The sequence below is a fragment of the Oncorhynchus mykiss genome, chromosome 1 (assembly GCF_057628025.1).
Source record: "Oncorhynchus mykiss isolate SJ-2025 chromosome 1, ASM5762802v1, whole genome shotgun sequence".
NCBI classification, from domain to species: Eukaryota; Metazoa; Chordata; class Actinopteri; order Salmoniformes; family Salmonidae; genus Oncorhynchus; species Oncorhynchus mykiss.
The window spans coordinates 24,098,766-24,117,091 of NC_143022.1; the positions used below are offsets into that span (position 1 = coordinate 24,098,766).

Below are 18,326 nucleotides of genomic sequence, written 5' to 3' on the forward strand. Positions count from 1 at the left end.
TTTACTCACATTGAGATATGAATTGTGAGCTTACTGATAAGCTTGGGATGTTTACCATGCATTTGCTGTTTCTACTTAAATATATGTTTTTAATGAAAACAATTACTAACTGTAGTGTTATTTAATAGAAACCTATGGGAGAAGTAACAGTATTTGTTTTTGATTATTTGTGTAGTTATTTGACATTTTACTGCATTGTTAGGAGCTAGTGCAAGAATTTCACTGCACCCGCTATAACATTTTCTAAACTGTGTATGTGACTAACACACTTTTATTTGATAGTTTCCCTTAGGAAAATACTTATCTTTCTTCCTTATGGCCGAGGAATCACCGTTTGTAGGAGAGCATCCCTCTCCTGGGGTCAGGATGGCAGTATTCAGGGCAGGCCTCAGAGGCTTCTCTCATGGCTGGCTGCCTTAGACTGTTTCCAAAGACACACGCGCTCTCCCTGCCGCTCAGCATCACAGCACAACACTGTTCAACTCGTCACTAAAGAGACACAGGAAGAGGAAATAGATGGAGATAGAAGGGAGGATAAGAGGACGGGAAATGAACCAAAAATGGAAATAGATGAATAGAGGAAAACAGCCAAAAAAGCCAAAAAAACAGTATCAGTAAAAGGGAGGCCAGGAAAAGAGGGAGAGGCTCGGTGAGTAACAGTGAATTTGAGAGGAGGGAGGAGTGTGTGGGAGAGACGGAGGGAGGGTCAGACCCAGGGGCTGGTTCTGTGAGCAGATGTGGGAAGAGTTGCTCATTTTCCCCAAACTTTACGAAGGACTCCACAAGGCTGGGCTTCATGTTGGAATCTAGCGCATTTCTGTTAATAACCACTCCTTTTCACTGCCTGGAAAGATGTACGAGCGACACAAGCGGAGGTACAGTCTGCGTGGAAAGGGGGAGAGAACAGTGGATGTCGTTTTGATAAAGGTATGAATGGACAGAGAATATTTTCAGTTGCCACATGAGAGAGAGCTCTACTCCTATGGATATGGTAATGGAACTATTTTGTAACTAGAAATGTGTGTTTTAGCTTTTCTTCTCTGCTGTATCCGTGTGGTAACAAAGTAGATTTCATATCTACGCCGCAAAAATGTCACAGAAACATTATTTAGTCGCTGAGTGTGTATTTGTCCGGTTGTGTCTAATTATTAGCTGTTCCTCTGTGTGTGCTCAGGAGGTGTGGAGTGTGTGTGTGAGCCGTTGGTAGATGGGCACACTGGCAGTCTCTAGGAGTGTGCTCTCAGGGCGGAGTTTGTTTTTGGATGGAGAGTGGAGGCCTGCAGGCCAGATCCCATTAATATCCATTCTCTTTCCTTCTTTCTCTCTTTCATTCTCTCTTTCTCTCTCATTCTCTCTGTTTTCTCTTCCCTTCTCTCCTCTCTCTCCTCTCCCGACCTGTCTCTCTCTCCCTTTCTATCACTCTTGCTCCTTGTTTATTTTGGTTGACTCTTTGTCTGTGTGCAAAGTGTGAGTCACTGAATACAATGCTAGGATTCTGCATGTGATGCGTATTCAGTTGTCTGTGTGTGTCGGGATAGATTATGCCTACAATATCTCATAGGCTTGTCAAAACCTGTCCCCTTTTTAATTGTACAGATAAAACATTTTATTTAAAAAATAATACAGCTTAGATCATGTTTTTCCATAGACGTTCACAGATACAGTCTTATAAAACAGGCAAACCTGAATTTGTTTTCTGTAAAACACAATTATTGCTCAAGGGTATGGCAACCTTTTCAGTGGAGGATGAAGGATTTGAGTGATATTCATAGCATCTCTCACATCATTATCACATCAAGCATGTCTCCCTACTGTAGCTGGGTGGCACTGGGAACAGAGGTGGAATGTGTCTTGTGGGCTTTGGGCTGGTGAATATACAGTATATGTAGTGGTAAGGAAGGGCACTTTATTTGTGTCTGAGAGAGGCCAGCCCAAATCAGCAGAGCCTGTTCAAGCACTTGGACAGAGTAGAGTGGCCTGTGGATTAGGTGTGTGATAAGGGCTCAGGCTGCATCTCTGTGGCCAGGCGTCAGACTCTATCTTTGGGCTTGAGTCCTGCGACCTCTCTTCTCTGCTCGCCATCATCTTTGGATGTCACAGAACAGGCCAGACTAGCATTGGACAATGATGAGATTTAACACCTGGTTTGGATGTCGGCCCACCACCTCAACCTCAAGACGGAGTTGCTCTTCCTCTCGAGGAAGGCCTGCCCGCTTTAAGAACTCTCCATCACGGTTGTCAACTCCATGGTGTCCCCCTCCCAGAGTGCAAAAATCCTTGGCGTGACCATGGACAACACCCTGTCTTTCTCTGCAAATATCAAGGCAGTGCAGGTTCATGCTCTACAACATCTGTAGAGTACGACCTTTCCTCACACAGGAAGCGGCGCAGGTCCTAATCCAGGCACTTGTCATCTCCCGTCTGGACTACTGCAGCTCTCTGTTGGCTGGGCTTCCTTCTTGTGCCAAAAAAACCCTGCAATTTATCCAGAAAGCCACAGCCCACCTGGTGTTCAACCTTCCCAAGTTCTCCCATGTCACCCCGCTCCTCCACCGACTCCACTGGCTTCCAGTCGAAGCTTGCATCCACTACAAGACCATGGTGCTTTCCTACAGAACAGCAAGAGGAACTGCCCTTCCCTACCTTCAGGCTATGCTCAAATCATACACCCAACCTGAGCACTCTGTTCTGCCACCTCTGCACTTGGCCGTCCCACCCGATTGGGAGGATAGCTCCCGCTCAGCCCAGTCTTCTCTGTCCTGGCAATGATTGAACCAGCTTCACTCTGTTAGGACAGCGGAGTCCCTGCCCATCTTCCAAAAACGTTTGAAACCCTACCTCTAAAAAGAGTATCTTAAATAAATCCCCAAATGTGTCTTTTCTTACTAGCACTGACTTTGCTAATAACTATTTTATTGAGGGAAAATGTACTCACTACAACTGTGACTGTTGTTTTACATAGCTATCCTAAGATGAATGCACTAATTATAAATTGCTCTGGATAAGAGCGTCTGCTGTATCACTAAAATGTTAAATAACATTTTGGATGGCTTCAATACAGAGGGGAAGAGAAGACCAAGTACACTGTTATTGTGTTACTTTTTCCTCATTTTGAATGACTACCTCATCTCTGTCCCCCACACAATCTGAATTTCAAACAGATTCAAACACAACGACCAGGGAGGTTTTCCAATGCCACACAAAGAAAGGCACCCATTGGTAGATTGGTATTTAAAAAAAATAAAATAATAGTAGACAATGAATATCCCTTTGAGCACGGCGAAGTCATTAATTACTCTTTGGATGGTGTATCAATACACCCAGTCACTACAAAGATACAAGCATTCCTCGTAACTTAGTTGCCAAAGAAGCAAGAGCGACATCATTGATATATACAGAGAAAAGAGTCGGCCCGAGAATTTACATCTGTGAGTCTAATACTTTCCGTAATGCTAATCATAATACTAACTGTAATACTAACTGTAATAACAGAGTGAGAAGAAGGAAGCCTCAACAGAATTCATATATTCCAAAACATACATCCTGTTTGCAATAAGGCACTAAAGTAAAACTGCTAAACATGTGGAAAAGAAAAGTACTTTATATCCTGAATACAAAGTGTTTATTTGGGGGGGAAATCCAACACAACACATCACTGAGTACCACTTCAAGCTAGGTGCTGGCTGCATCATGTTATGGGTATGCTTGTCATCGGCAAGGACTAGGGAGTTTTTTTAGGATAAAAATCAACAGAATAGAGCTAAGCAGACTAAATCCTAGAGGAGCCCCTGTCTTAGTTTGTTTCCCAACAGACACTGGAAGACGAATTCACCTTTCAGCAGGAGAATAAAACATGTGGTCAAATATACACTGGAGCAAAGCTGTTAGAGACTTTCCCAGAAAGACTCACAGATGTAATCGCTGCCAAAGGTGATTCTAACATTTGTTGACTCGGGTGTGAATACTTATGTAAATTCGATATTTCTGTATTTAATTTTCAATACATTTGTAAAAATGTCTAAAAACATGTTTTCACTTAGTAATTATGGGGTATTGTGTGTACAGTAGATGGGTGAGGGGGAAAACACATTTGTGAACTAGTCAAGGGATATAAATACTTTTTGAAGGCACTGTATATTAGAGACAAGATGGCCTCTATACCTTATTTATTGCATCTGTCAAAAGTAGGGTTGACGGCGGTAGTGGTCAGATCAAATCTATTTTTCCTTAGCTTTGGCCCTTTCTCAGACTGACAAACTGTCCTGTGAAGTTCTTTGGTGTGGTCATGTGTGCCGTGAAGGGCGATGGCCAAGTGAACTCAGTGCCAGATAGACCAGGGTAAAACTCCTTGCTACTCGTTGATAGTACCACTCCTGGGAGAAATCTTTTCTGAAATTACCCCCCCCCCCTCCCCCTCGGTAAAGCCGCCTTCAGTTTTAGTGCCCCTCCCATTTTTGGAATAGTCTACAAAACTCATCTTGACTCTGGTGCCTCAAGGGCAGTTTAGGACTTTAATGTTGAATGAATTTAATGAGAATTGCAACCATTTGGATTTAATATAAACAATTGTATTTGGTGTTTGAAGCTGTTGTGTTTATTATGTAATTTTCAGTTTATTTTTATTGATCATTTTGAATTTGTTGTATCGTTGTCCTCAGGGCACCATTGTAATTGAGACCCTGGTCTCAATGGATTCGCCTGAATAAATAAAAGTTAAATAAAAACAATTTACAAATCTATTCTAAGTGCATGTATTGATCGTATGTGCGTAAACTAAGCTTGGCAGTGTTGTTTTTATCTACACAGTAAGTACTGTAACAAAGCACTTCGAATTAGTTCTCTCCAAGGACATTCCTCTCCCTTGCTGTGTCACTGTGTCATGCCAGCCATTGGATGTCACTGTGTCACGCCAGCCATTGGCTGTCACTGTGGAAATGGCAGGTCTCTGTCTGCCATACACTATATTTTGGTTTATTTTCCTTCGGGGACACTTCTGAACATGGAGCCTCTTTCTCCACCCATCCACAGCACAGGAGACAGGCTTAAGGCCTGAAATACTGTGTAAATGCATGCTATTTTTGTATAGAATATAATAAAATAGAATAGAACAAAAATGAATTATTATTCATTGTTGGATAATAATGGATATGTGTTTGTACCTGCATGCATTGTATACAATAAGAACTGTGTCCATGTCTCATGTTCTATATTGTATGTTAAATATGTGTGTCCGGTGTGTGTGTCTGCTGTGGGGCCTGGACCCTGGGCTTCTGGAGGATAAGAGTGTAGTGTTCTCCTCCGCCTAGTGCTGCAGGGCACACAGAGGCTGCTCAGTGATTGACTGGGCTGTAGGCAGGCCCATCAATTAGGCCTTGTGCATTGTCCACTAGCCACTTTGACTGTGCAGAGCCCCTGGTATAGAAGCCCCCTCCCCCCACATCCCTCTAGTGGGGCTAAGACAATTAACCACAAGCATGGGGAAATCCACGTTTTCACATTCCCACTACAGAGAAGAGCAATGTACACATGGACTTTATTCTCTCTCTCTCTCTCTCTCTCTCTCTCTCTCTCTCTCTCTCTCTCTCTCTCTCTCTCTCATAACAAAAATGCATATAGATTTTATTGGGTTTCATGCTTTGAAATATAATTGACTTTTACCTGACTCAATCAGTTTTGTCATCGAGTAAGTTGTCATTAGTAATGAACGTCAGTGCACATGTTTGTGTTGTGAAAAAAAGCAGTGGAATGGCTTCATAAGTTAATTGAAATGATTTATGATCCAACAATCTCTGGCCCTTAAGGACTGTTTAGTCCAGACAGGTAACTGATTGACTGATGTATTTCCTCTTTAACAAAAAGATCCTGGACGTCTTGACTTTTCTCTCCTCAGTGGTGGAAACCCAATAGACAGTGAACTCTCCTCTGGAAGTCCAGATAGCTGATCATTTTTCTGCCCATTTTGAGAATGTACTGTATAGTGGTTGAGTCAGAGTCGAGGTCTTCAGACGGATATTTAGCCAAGATAGGATTTCGCTGACTGTAGACCAGGTTGTGTGTCCTACCAACCCAGACTGCAAGGCTCCTTAACATCACAATTGGTGACTACACAACATGGCATCAGAATGGAATCCAGCTATGTGTCCAGCAGTTTGCCAATGAACTGTGTCCGGTGTCAGAGTCCTGTGTTTGATGTGGACTGGGCACACCGTCAGGGGCCCAGGGGGCTGTCACAAACTCAACTGGGTCTGGGCTGATGGGACCATAGTCATTGATTCAGTCAGGACCTTTACATCTTAGAGTCTGGTTGGATAAAGGGTGGTGCATTGTGGGGCTGGTCTGTGATAGGATGGGGTTGCCTTATGTGATAGGTCTCCACAGGGTCATCTACAGGTTGTAAAGGGATAGAAAGGTCCTAATGTGTCCTCGGTTTTCGTGATAAACCATGCTTATGTCCGAATGTGGGTCGTCTGGTGTGATACTGTCGAAGCATGTTGCGATGTGTCCGTGGGTTGTCTATGTGAGATAAACCTTGATGAGGTCTCATCGTGGGTTGTCTGTCAGTGATAAAAGCATGTTGAGATGTGGTCATGGGTCATCTATCTTTCCGTGGGTCGTGTGGTGTGATAAAGCCATTGTGTGGTCTGAGAGGATAGTATCACCAGGTCACGTGTCCGTATTGTCACCCTGGCCTGAGTCTGAGCAGCAGCAGCTGATAAGGGGAGGAACAATAAGGCCCTGTAATCAGCAGCTGCTCGTGCGTGTTTGTGTGTGTGTGACTGGAGAATGTCCTGGATAAACACATAAGCATAAGCAGATACACACACACACACACACACACACACACACACACATGCAGTCACACTTGCATGCATGAGTGCATTTGAATAATATACTCATGTAAACACACACACACACACGTGTTTGTTTTACTATCCTTGTGGGGACTAAACAATTGATTCCCATTCAGAATCCTATTTTCTCTAAAACCTTAACCTAACCCTAATTCTAACCCTAACCCTAAACCTAACCTTTAAGCCTAAAATAGCCTTTTTTCTTGTGGAGACCGGTGAAATGTCCTCAATTGTCATAATTGTCCTTGTTTTACTATCCTTGTGAGGACTATGGTACCCACAAAGATAGTATAAGCAAAAGCACACAGCCACACACACGCGAGCATGCACACACACACACACTTATTACAAACTGAGTACAGTACATGTGAGGATTCAAATCAAATCAAATCAAATGTATTTATATAGCCCTTTGTACATCAGCTGATATCTCAAAGTGTTGTACAGAAACCCAGCCTAAAACCCCAAACAGCAAGCAATGCAGGTGTAGAAGCACGGTGGCTAGGAAAAACTCCCTAGAAAGGCCAAAACCTAGGAAGAAACCTATAGAGGAACCAGGCTTTGAGGGGTGGTCAGTCCTCTTCTGGCTGTGCCGGGTGGAGATTGTAATAGAACATGGCCAGGATTGGCTCTGTAGTTGGCGACCTGGAGTCACATGATGAGTGGGCTGACTGTGGGTGTGATGTTTGGGGCTGTATGATGGGGTACTGAGGCTGAGCGGTGTGAATCTCCTCTCTGTCCTCTTCAACTCTCCTTGGCCAAGTTCTCAATAAACCCCTCCCTGGAGAAGTGTAATTATTGTAGTCACTATATTTTAACTCTTGAAATCTTCAGCTGATCTATTTGGGTTGTAATAAGGGCATCTACTAGAAAAAGCAATAGTTTATCTCTATTCATTTTGTCATCACTCTCTGTATGAATCTGAGTGTTTGTGTTCTCCCTCTTCTATTCTGCTCGTACTGCCATCTGAACAGTGAACACTGATCATCCTTATATTACTTGAACTCCTGCTAGACCCAGAGCCTCAGACTGCTAGCAGCTGTTAGCTGAATGTCAATCAGGCCTCATGTTTACATGTGGGCAGAATTCCTCTCTGACTCCCAGTCCAAATTCCCAGCAGCATGTGTGGTGAACAGCAGTCTCAGCTTAGCTCAGCCCAGGCTGTTCCAGACAGAGAGCCTGCTGCCTGTATGCTGCCTCTATGCTGCCTGTAGCAGACCTGGGCCCATGGGATAGGCCAGATGTGGGCCTGGCAAGTCAGATTGCGGCACAGTCCCACTTTTATTCACGTGATTAGATTCTCTCTACCCCCAGGAATGTATTTCTTCTCTCCCCCATATGCAAGGCTGGGTTCTGTGGTAGGGAAAATGGTTCTGTGGTAGGGAAAATGGTTCTGTGGTAGGGAAAATGGTTCTGTGGTAGGGAAAATGGTTCTGTGGTAGGGAAAATGGTTCAAATGGTTCTGTGGTAGGGAAAATGGGGTCTTCCAAAGTAGAGGCCATCAATGTTAATGTCCTGAGACTAACACTACTGTAAGTCTGTCTGACTGTTCATACACAACCAACCAGCCAAGACAATGTGGTTGAGAATACTAGGAATTCTTCTCAGATTCTTGGGGTTTATGAAAATAGAACATTCGGAGAAACGGGTAGTTGGTGAATATCCAGTAGTGGTTTTGTCTCTCAAAAACTACAACATTTGACCCTCTACATTGCTGAAGACATCTGTTGTATAAGTTCAGTCTTGTTGATCCCAAATGTCCTCTGTTTACAGATCCACAAAGAGAAGGAGTCATTTTACCCTGTCCAGCCCTGCACAGATCCCACACTACAGGTGAAAACCACGATCCCAGAATGCACAGGTAAGAACGAGTCAAAATATGATGCAGTACTGTAGATGAGGCTAAGGGAACTTACATACAGATCTGTTAGTCAAAGAAACTCTGTCTTCAAGGCAGCATGTCAGGGGAATTTGTATTGACAATTTCCAGCCATGGCATTGCCAGTGTTGAGTTTTCTTTTCTGTCAGGCAGTCACTAATCATTGGGGGTTATATAAAATAGAGAGGAGCATAAATGAAGATTAGGAGGGTTGTCAGAGTTCCAGAGGTCCTTGCTTGGATCATGGAAGAGCATTTGCCAGAATGTAATTTCATTTCTGGAGGATCTCAGTTGGAAAGGCGAGGTTGTAACTTGATTTCAGAGGATTAAGACATACTGTAGAGGAGAGAGCAGCGCTTTGTAGGAGGAGCGAGAGAGGCTTAGGGCGTTTTCACACACAGTTCTGAGCTATAGTTCGAATCATTTAGATTACTTGTTACATTGTATTTTTTTTCATTTGGTCCAGTTGTTTTCACATTGCCAAATATCAAGCAAACTAAAATGCCTAAACAAAAACACGTTCAGGCAAGTAATTGACTAATTTTGTTATAGCCTATGCTGCCCAATGAGGCCTATGCAATCTCAATGGCCATATCGCATTTTGCGCATTCCAGATCTCAAAACCATATCAAGTATCTCTGTTGCAAAATAGTTTATATTGAGCGCAACATTTTGAGTTGAGAAATAAAAATGATACCTACAGAAAGCTGAGAACCATGGTTTCCCCACAATTGGATTTTGAAATGTTATACAATAAGAACACTTTACTTGTTTTATCCTGGAACATAAATGTTTTCCCAGGAAAGGAGAGAAAGTGGATTGCTCCACACAGCAGTGAAACAGGTACAGGGGCAGGCAGACACTTTCTTTACAGGAATGATGCAGTTAATGTACTTGACTTTTTCACCAAATCATGGTTTTAGCCTCCTAAAAAAATATATATTTTTTTAAAGTAAGGTGACCATATAGATTGAATGTGCAGCTCGCACCAATGCCACCAATTAAGAATTGAACTTGCACAGTCAAGTCAAAGGGTCGAAAATGGCAACTAAATAGTCCCAGTCTGGAGCACTGAAATGGTAAGGTCATTGATGCAGATAAGATGGGTATGGAATGGCACTGCTTTCTTTGAATCTTATCCCTACTGTACCATGTGTCCCTTCGTTATCACTGCACCCCTTTGCTTGGCAGGCCAGGCATGCAGCACACTGTGCAGCTCACGAACAAGGCTACCCTACCTCTGCTACCTTTGATATCTAAAGAAGATAGTTTATGTTGCTCATTATTTCATAGGATTTAGACTACTGTTCACATCTGTGCAGAGATTAGTTGCCATTAAGTAAGATTTCGCCGACATAAACTCGGCCCCCCAAAAAATATCCCTTTTTCAAGACCCTGTCTTTCAACGATAATTCGTAAAAATCCAAATAACTTCACATCAAATTAAATTTTATTTGTCACATATACATGGTTAGCAGATGTTAATGCGAGTGTAGCGAAATGCTTGTGCTTCTAGTTCCGACAATGCAGTAATAACCAACGAGTAATCTAACCTAACAATTCCACAACTACTACCTTATACACACAAGTGTAAAGGGATAAGAATATGTACATAAAGATATATGAATGAGTGCTGGTACAGAACGGCATAGGCAAGACGCAGTAGATGGTATAGAGTACAGTATATACATATTGGATGAGTAATGTAGGGTATGTAAACATAAAGGTGGCATAGTTTAAAGTGGCAGTGATACATGTATTACATAAAGATGGAAAGATGCAGTAGATGATATAGAGTACAGTATATATACATATACATATGAGATGAGTAATGTAGGGTATGTAAACATTATATTAAGTGGCATTGTTTAAAGTGGCTAGTGATACATTTTTTTTTTACATCAACTTCCATTATTAAAGTGGCTGGAGTTGAGTCAGTATGTTGGCAGCAGCCACTCAATGTTAGTGGTGGCTGTTTAACAGTCTGATGGCCCGACAGGATGCTCTCGATTGTGCATCTGTAGAAGTTTGTGAGTGCTTTTGGTGACAAGCCGAGTTTCTTCAGCCCCCTGAGGTTATAAAAGGTTTGAACGCTGTTTCCCATGCTTGTTCAATTAACCAAAAACAATTAATGAACATGCACCTGTGGAACGGTCATTAAGACACTAACAGCTTACAGACGGTAGACAATTAAGGTCACAGTGACTCTGAAAACCCCCAAAAGAAAGATGCCCAGGCTCCCTGCTCCATCTACGTGAATGTGCCTTAGCATGCTGCAAGGAGGCATGAGGACTGCAGATGTGGCCAGGGAAATAAATGGCATTGTCCGTACTGTGAGACTCCTAAGACAGCGCTACAGGGAGACAGGACAAACAGCTGATCGTCCTCGCAGTGGCAGAACACGTGTAACACCTGCACAGGATCGGTACATCCGAACATCACACTTGCGGGACAGGTACAGGATGGCAACAACAACTGCCCGAGTTACACCAAGGATGCACAATCCCTCCATCAGTGCTCAGACTGTCTGCAATAGGCTGAGAGAGGCTGGACTGAGGACTTGTAGGCCTGTTGTGAGGCAGGTCTTCACCAGCACAACGTCGCCTATGGGCACAAACCCACCGTCGCTGGACCAGACAGGACTGGCAAAAAGTGTTCTTCACTGACGAGTCGCGGTTTTGTCTCACCAGGGGTGATGGTCGGATTTGCGTTTATTGTCAAAGGAATGAGCGTTACACCGAGGCCTGTACTCTGGAGCGGGATCGATTTGGAAGTGGAGGGTCCGTCATGGTCTGGGGCGGTGTGTCACAGCATCATTGGACTGAGCTTGTTGTCATTGCAGGCAATGCCAACGCTGTGCGTTCCTCCTCCCTCATGTGGTACCCTTCCTGCAGGCTCATCCTGACATGACCCTCCAGCATGACAATGCCACCAGCCATACTGCTCGTTCTGTGCGTGATTTCCTGCAAGACAGGAATGTCAGTGTTCTGCCATGGCCAGCAAAGAGCCTGGAACTCAATCCCATTGAGCATATCTGGGACCTGTTGGATCGGAGTGTGAGGGCTAGGGCCATTCCCCCCAGAAATGTCCGGGAACTTGTAGGTGCCTTGGTGGAAGAGTGGAACATCTGGGGCAGTCCATGAGGAGGAGATGAACTGCAGTACTGAATGCAGCTGGTGGCCACACCAGATACTGACTGTTACTTTTGATTTTGACCCCCCCTTTGTTCAGGGACACATTATTCCATTTATGTTAGTCACATGTCTGTGGAACTTGTTCAGTTTCTGTCTCAGTTGTTGAATCTTGTTATGTTTTTACAAATATTTACACATGTTAAGTTTGCTGAAAATACACGCAGTTGACAGTGAGAGGACGTTTCTTTTTTTGCTGAGTTTATATGGCAGTTCTGTTTCTAGCTCCTAAGCAACTTTGCAGTATTTTGTTTTTTTGTGTGTTATGTCTTACATTATTAGCCCAAAATATTTTATGTTATTACATACATCCAGAAATAACTTTTGGATATCAGAGTGGCGTTAACTCCCCAACATTACAACCAGGAATACGACTTTCCCGAATTGGATCCGTTGTTCGTATTCCCCCAGGGCAATTGAACTTATTCCAGGGGCTGCCCCAAAATACAGCCGGCGGAGAAGAGATATTCGTAGTGGACTTCTAGTCCGACTTCAGGAGGCGTGAACACCATCCACCGCTTCCGAGTATGTTACTCGCTAATGTTCAGTCTCTGGATAATAAAGTAGATGAGCTCAGAGCGAGGATCCCCTTCAGACAGACATCAGGGATTGTAACATACTCTGTTTCACGGAAACATGGCTCTCTCGGGATATACTGTCCCCATCCATACAGGCATGTGGGTTATCAGTACATCGCACAGACAGGAATAAAGAACTCTACGGGAAGCAGAAAGGCGGGATGTATGTTTCATGATTAACCACTCATGGTGTGATTGTGATAACATACAGAAACTCAAGTCCTTTTGTTCACCCGACCTAGAATACTTCAATCATATCCGACCATATTAACTCCCAAGATAATTGTCTTCGGTTATAGAACTACGCTGGACTTTATGCAAACTGGAAACCACATTTATTGTAGCTGGGGATTCTAACAAAGCAAATTTGAGGAAAGCGCTAGCGAAGTTCTACCAACACATTGACTGTAGTACTCGCACTGGTAAAACATTGGACCACTGCTACTCAACTTTTCGAAATGCCTACAAGGCCCTCCCCCGCCCTCACTTTGGCAAATCAGATCACAACTACATTTTGCTCCTCCCTTCCTATAGGCAGAAACTCAAACAGGAGGTACCCGTGCTAAGGTCGATTCAACGCTGGTCTGACCAATCGGAATCGTTGCTTCAAGATTGTTACTGAACATGCGGACTAGGATATGTTCCGGGTAGCCGCTGAGAATAACGTTGACGAATACACGGATACAGGGACTGAGTTCATCACGAAGTGTATAGGAGATGTTGTACCCACTGTGACTATTAAAACCTACCCAAACTAGAAACCGTGGATAGATGGCAGCATTCGTGCAAAACTGAAAGAGCGAACCACCGCATTTAACCATGGCAAGGTGACAGGGAATATGGCCGAATACAAACAGTGTAGTTATTCCCTCCGTTTGGCAATCAAACAGGCAAAACGTCAGTACAGAGACAAAGTAGAGTCACAATTGAACGGCTCAGACACGAGATGTATGTGGCAGGGTCTACAGACAATCACAGACTACAAAGGGAAACCAGTCACGTCGCGGACACCAACGTCTTGCTTCCGGACAAGCTAAACACCTTCTTCTGCCCGCTTTGCGGATAACACAGTGTCACCGAGGTGGCCCACTACCAAGGACTGTGGGCTCTCCTTCTCCGTGGCCAACGTGTGTTAGACATTTAAGCGTGTTAACCCTCGCAAGGCTGCTGGCCCAGATGGCATCCCTATCTTCGTACTCAGAGCATGCACAGACTAGCTGGCTGGTTGTGTTTACAGGCATATTCAATCTTTCACTTTCCCAGTCTGCTGTCCCCACTTGATTCAAGATATTCCTCTACCCAAGAAGGTAAGGTAACTGAACTAAATGACTATTGCCTTGTGGCACTCACTTCTGTCATCATGAAGTGCTTTGAGAGGTTAGTTAAGTATCATATCACCTCTACCTTATCTGACACCCTAAACACACTTGAATTTGCTTTCCGCCCCAATAGATCGACAGACAATGCGATTGCCATTGCAATGCACACTGCCCTATCCCATCTAGACAAGAGAAATACCTATGTAAGAAAGCCGTTCATTGACTATAGCTCAGCACTCAACACCAAAGTACCCTCCAAGCTCATCATTAAGCTCGGGGCCCTGGGTCTGAACCCCGCCCTGTGCAACTGGGTCCTGGAGTTCCTGACGGGCCACCCCCTAGGTGGTGAAGGTAGGAAACAACACCTCAACTTCACTGATCCTCAACACAGGGGCCCCACAAGGGTGTGTGCTCAGCCCCCTCTGTACTCCCTGTTTACCCATGACTGCGTGGCCATGCACTCCTCCAACTCAATCATCAACCAATCATCAAGTTTGTCAGATGACACAACAGTAGTAAGTCTGATTACCAACAATGACGAGACAGCCTACAGGGAGGAGGTGATGGCCCTAGGAGAGTGGTGCAAGGAAAATAACCTCTCACTCAATGTCAACAAAACAAAGGAGCTGTTCATCGACTTCAGGAAACAACAGAGGGAGCACGCCCCTATCCACATTGACGGTACCGCAGTGGAGAAGGTGAAAAGCTTCAAGTTCCTCGATGTACACATCACTGACTATCTGAAATGGTCCACCAACCTCAGGAGGCTGAAGAAATGTGTCTTGGCCCCTAAAGCCCTCACAAACTTTAAAATTATGCAATTGTGAGCATAGTGTTGGGCTGTATCACCGCCTGTTACAGCAACTGCACAGCTTGCAACCGCAGGGCTCTCCAGAGGGTGGTGCGGTCTGCCCAACGCATCACCGGGGGCAAACTACCTGCACTCCAGGACACCTACAGCACCCGATGTCACATGAAGGCCAAAAAGATCAGTAAGGACATCAACCACCCGAGCCACGGCCTGTTCACCCCGCTATGATCCAGAAGACGAGGTCAGTACAGATTCATCAAAAGCTGGGACCGAGAGACTAAAAACCAGCTTCTATCTTAAGGTCATCAGACTGCTAAATAGCCATCACTAGCCGGCTTCCACCCGGTTACGCAACCTTGCACCTTAGAGGCTGCTGCCCTCTATACATTGACTTGGAATCACTGGCCACTTTAATAATGGAACCCTAGTCACTTTAATAATGTTTACATACTGCTTTACTTGTCTCATATGTACTGTATTCTATTCTACTGTGTTTTAGTCAATGCCGCTCAATCTAATATTTATATATTTCTAAATCCCATTCTTTTACTTTTAGATTTGTGTGTATTGTTGTGAATCGTTTTTAGATACTACTGCACTGTTAGATACTACTGCACTGTTGGAGCTAGGAATACAAACATTTCGCTACACCTGCTATAACATCTGCTAAATATGTGTATGTGACCAATAACATTTGATTTGATTTGATCATAGCTTAAAAAGATCTCCAAATCACTGTATCTTGTGTTTATGTTATGCGCTTCCCTTCGCTTTAGGCAACTTTCACTTCCACTGTTCCACTGGTTGCTAGGGCAAACAATGACAAAACAACAACCCACTCATACAGTATACTCATAGAATAAAATCCTTTCTGACATCAACATCCTGCCCAAAAGGATTGCAACTAGCGATGCAATTATGTTTTGCAGCACATTTGTCTCACTGAGCATTTGACTGTGTTGTGGTGAATCTGGCCCAATTCTCTTAGAAAATGTGACCTTGATGATCAATCTTTCTGTTGCGTTTTGATATTGAAAAATCTGATGGTCTTTTAAAGCCTGTTGACTTGGGACTCCCGAGTGGCGTAGAGGTCTAAGGCACTGCATCTCAGTGCCAGAGGCGTCGCTATAGTACCTCGTTCGAATCCAGGCTGTATCACATCTGGCTGTGATTGGTAGTCCCATAGGGCAGCACACAATTGACTCTGCATTGGCTGGAGTATGCTGTCATTGTAAATAAGAATGTGTTCTTTACTGACTTGCCTAGTTAAATAAAGGTTACATTTAAAAATAACAATACAATGAAATATGTGCTGCCTTGCCATAGTAAATATCTGACTCTAATCTTAATACCAATTTTCTCTTTCCCAGAATTCCCAGTATCCCCATGCTCAGAGATTGTTGGAGGCTCTGTGTCGACCACCCTGTGGGACTCTGTCAGTGATTTGGACAGTCTGGGAGAGGAAGGGGTCTTCAGAAAGGTGAGATCAGCACACTGGAACGAGACATTCCCTTTATAGTCACAACACCGTCAAAGAAGAATAGTAAGCCTGTGTCTTGAGTGGCTATGACATGATAGCATACAAGTATATTATAAGTCAGTTATCCTATAACACAAACAACATGGTCTATGACTTTATGTTGGATGTTTCTGGTGATATATTTCCATATAATTCCCAGCTCCTCTATTCGTTAGTTTATGTTTTGGCCTCTGGCCCCCACCTCCAGTCCACAGCAGACTGGTCAGCTTGCCTGTTCCATGTAACATCAGCAGCCTCCCATGAGCACTCCTTCCTGGGCCAGCTAACTCATTATGACCTCATCCCCCTCGCTCGCTCATTCCTCCCCTGCCCTGCCCCCCACCCTTTTTTTTGGGCTGCGGCATAATGGCACTCCAATGCAATTTCACATTACAGCCTTGGTCCTCATTTCTTGTTTCTTGTGGATAAATACTGATTTTGGCATTTAATACTAAAGGCCATAGAACCATTGAAGAACATATTCATAAATGGCAAAAAGGACAGTCAAAAAATAAATAATAAGAAACAAGATTTTGTGTCTGTTCTAAATCAGGAAATATATACAGTGCATTTGGAAAGTATTCAGACCACTTGACTTTTTCCACATTTTGTTATGTTACAGCCATATTCTAAAATGTATTAAATAATTTTTCCCCTCATCAATCTACACACAATACCCCGTAATGACAAAGCAGAAACTGTTTTTTAGATTTTTTTGCAAATGTATCAAATAAAATAAAACTGAAATGTAATATTTACATAACTATTCAGACCCTTTACTCAGTATTTGTTGAAGCACCTTTGGCAGCAATTACAGCCTCGAGTCTTCTTGGGTATGACGCTACAAGCTTGGCACACATGTATTTGGGAGTTTCTCCCATTCTTCTCTGCAGATCCTCTCAATCTCCATCAGGTTGGATGCACAGCTGTTTTCAGGTCTATCCCGAGATGTTAGAACAAGTTCAAGTCTGGGCTCTGGCTGGGCCACTCAAGGACATTTAGAGACTTGTCCCGAAGTGACTCCTGCATTGTCTTGGCTGTGTGCTAAGGGTCGTTGTCCTATTGGAAGGTGAACCTTCGCCCCAGTCCTGAGCGCTCCGGAGCAGGTTTTCATCAAGGATCTCTCTGTACTTTGCTCTGTTCATCTTTTCCTGGATCCTGACTAGTCTCCCAATCTCTGCCACTGAAAAACATCCCCACAGCATAATGCTGCCGCCACCATGCTTCACCGTAGGGATGGTGCCAGGTTTTCTCCAGACGTGACGCTTGGAATTCAGGCCAAAGAGTTCAATCTTGGTAAATCAGACCAGATAATCATTGTTTTTTATGGTCTAAGAGTCCTTTAAATGCCTTTTGGTAAACTCCAAGCGGACTGTCATGTGCCTTTTTCTGAGGAGTGGCTTCCATCTGGTCACTCTACCATAAATGCCTGATTGGTGGAGTGCTGCAGAGATGGTTGCCTTTCTGGAAGGTTCTTCCATCTTCACAGAGGAACTCTGGAGCTCAGAATGACCATCGGGTTCTTGGTCACCTCCCTGACCAAGGCCCTTCTCCCCCAATTGCTCAGTTTGGCTGGGCGGCATGCTCTAGGAAGAGGCCACTGTGTTCTTGGGCACCTTCAATGCTGCAGAAATCCCTTCCCCAGATCTGTGCCTCGACACAATCCTGCCTTGGAGCTCTACGGACAATGCCTCATGGCTTGGTTTTTACTCTGACATGCACTGTCAACTGTGGACCTTATATAGACGGATGTGTGCCTTTCCAAATCATGTCCAATCAATTGAATTTACCACAGGTGGACTCCAATCAAGTTGTAGGAACATGTCAAGGATGATCAATGGAAACAGGATGCACATGAGCTCAATTTCGAGTCTCATAGCAAAGGGTCTGAATAGTTATATAAATAAAGTATTATTTTTTTAAAAATTTTAACACATTTGCAAAAATATCTAAAAACTGATTTTCCCTTTGTCATTATGGTGTATTGTGTGTAGATTCACGAAAAGAAAACATAATTTCATATATTTTAGAATAAGGCTGTATCGTAACAAAATGTGGAAAAGTCAAGGGGTCTGAATCCTTTCCGAATGCACTGTATGTACAATTTTACACATATTTAACCCCTTTTTTTTGGTTAGTCACAAAACAATCTTCATGCTTCCATTTGTTTTTTTAAAC

The 18,326-nt window shown here is 43.6% G+C and overlaps 1 protein-coding gene across 16 annotated transcripts in view; it reads left to right on the plus strand.

Moving 5' to 3' along the window:
- Nucleotides 1–18,326, plus strand: part of LOC110510174 (A-kinase anchor protein 13) — a 156,920-nt gene that overhangs the window by 107,400 nt on the left and 31,194 nt on the right. For 10 of the 16 annotated variants that reach the window (XM_036971865.2, XM_090211133.1, XM_090211103.1 and 7 more), the window contains 2 exons: nucleotides 8,625–8,712; nucleotides 16,000–16,109. In XM_036971865.2, the coding sequence (XP_036827760.2) occupies nucleotides 8,625–8,712; nucleotides 16,000–16,109 (198 nt within the window). Of the gene's footprint in view, nucleotides 1–488; nucleotides 928–8,624; nucleotides 8,713–15,999; nucleotides 16,110–18,326 lie in introns of those variants that run through there. The other 6 variants (XM_090211431.1, XM_090211472.1, XM_090211507.1 and 3 more) reach the window with 1 other exon arrangement.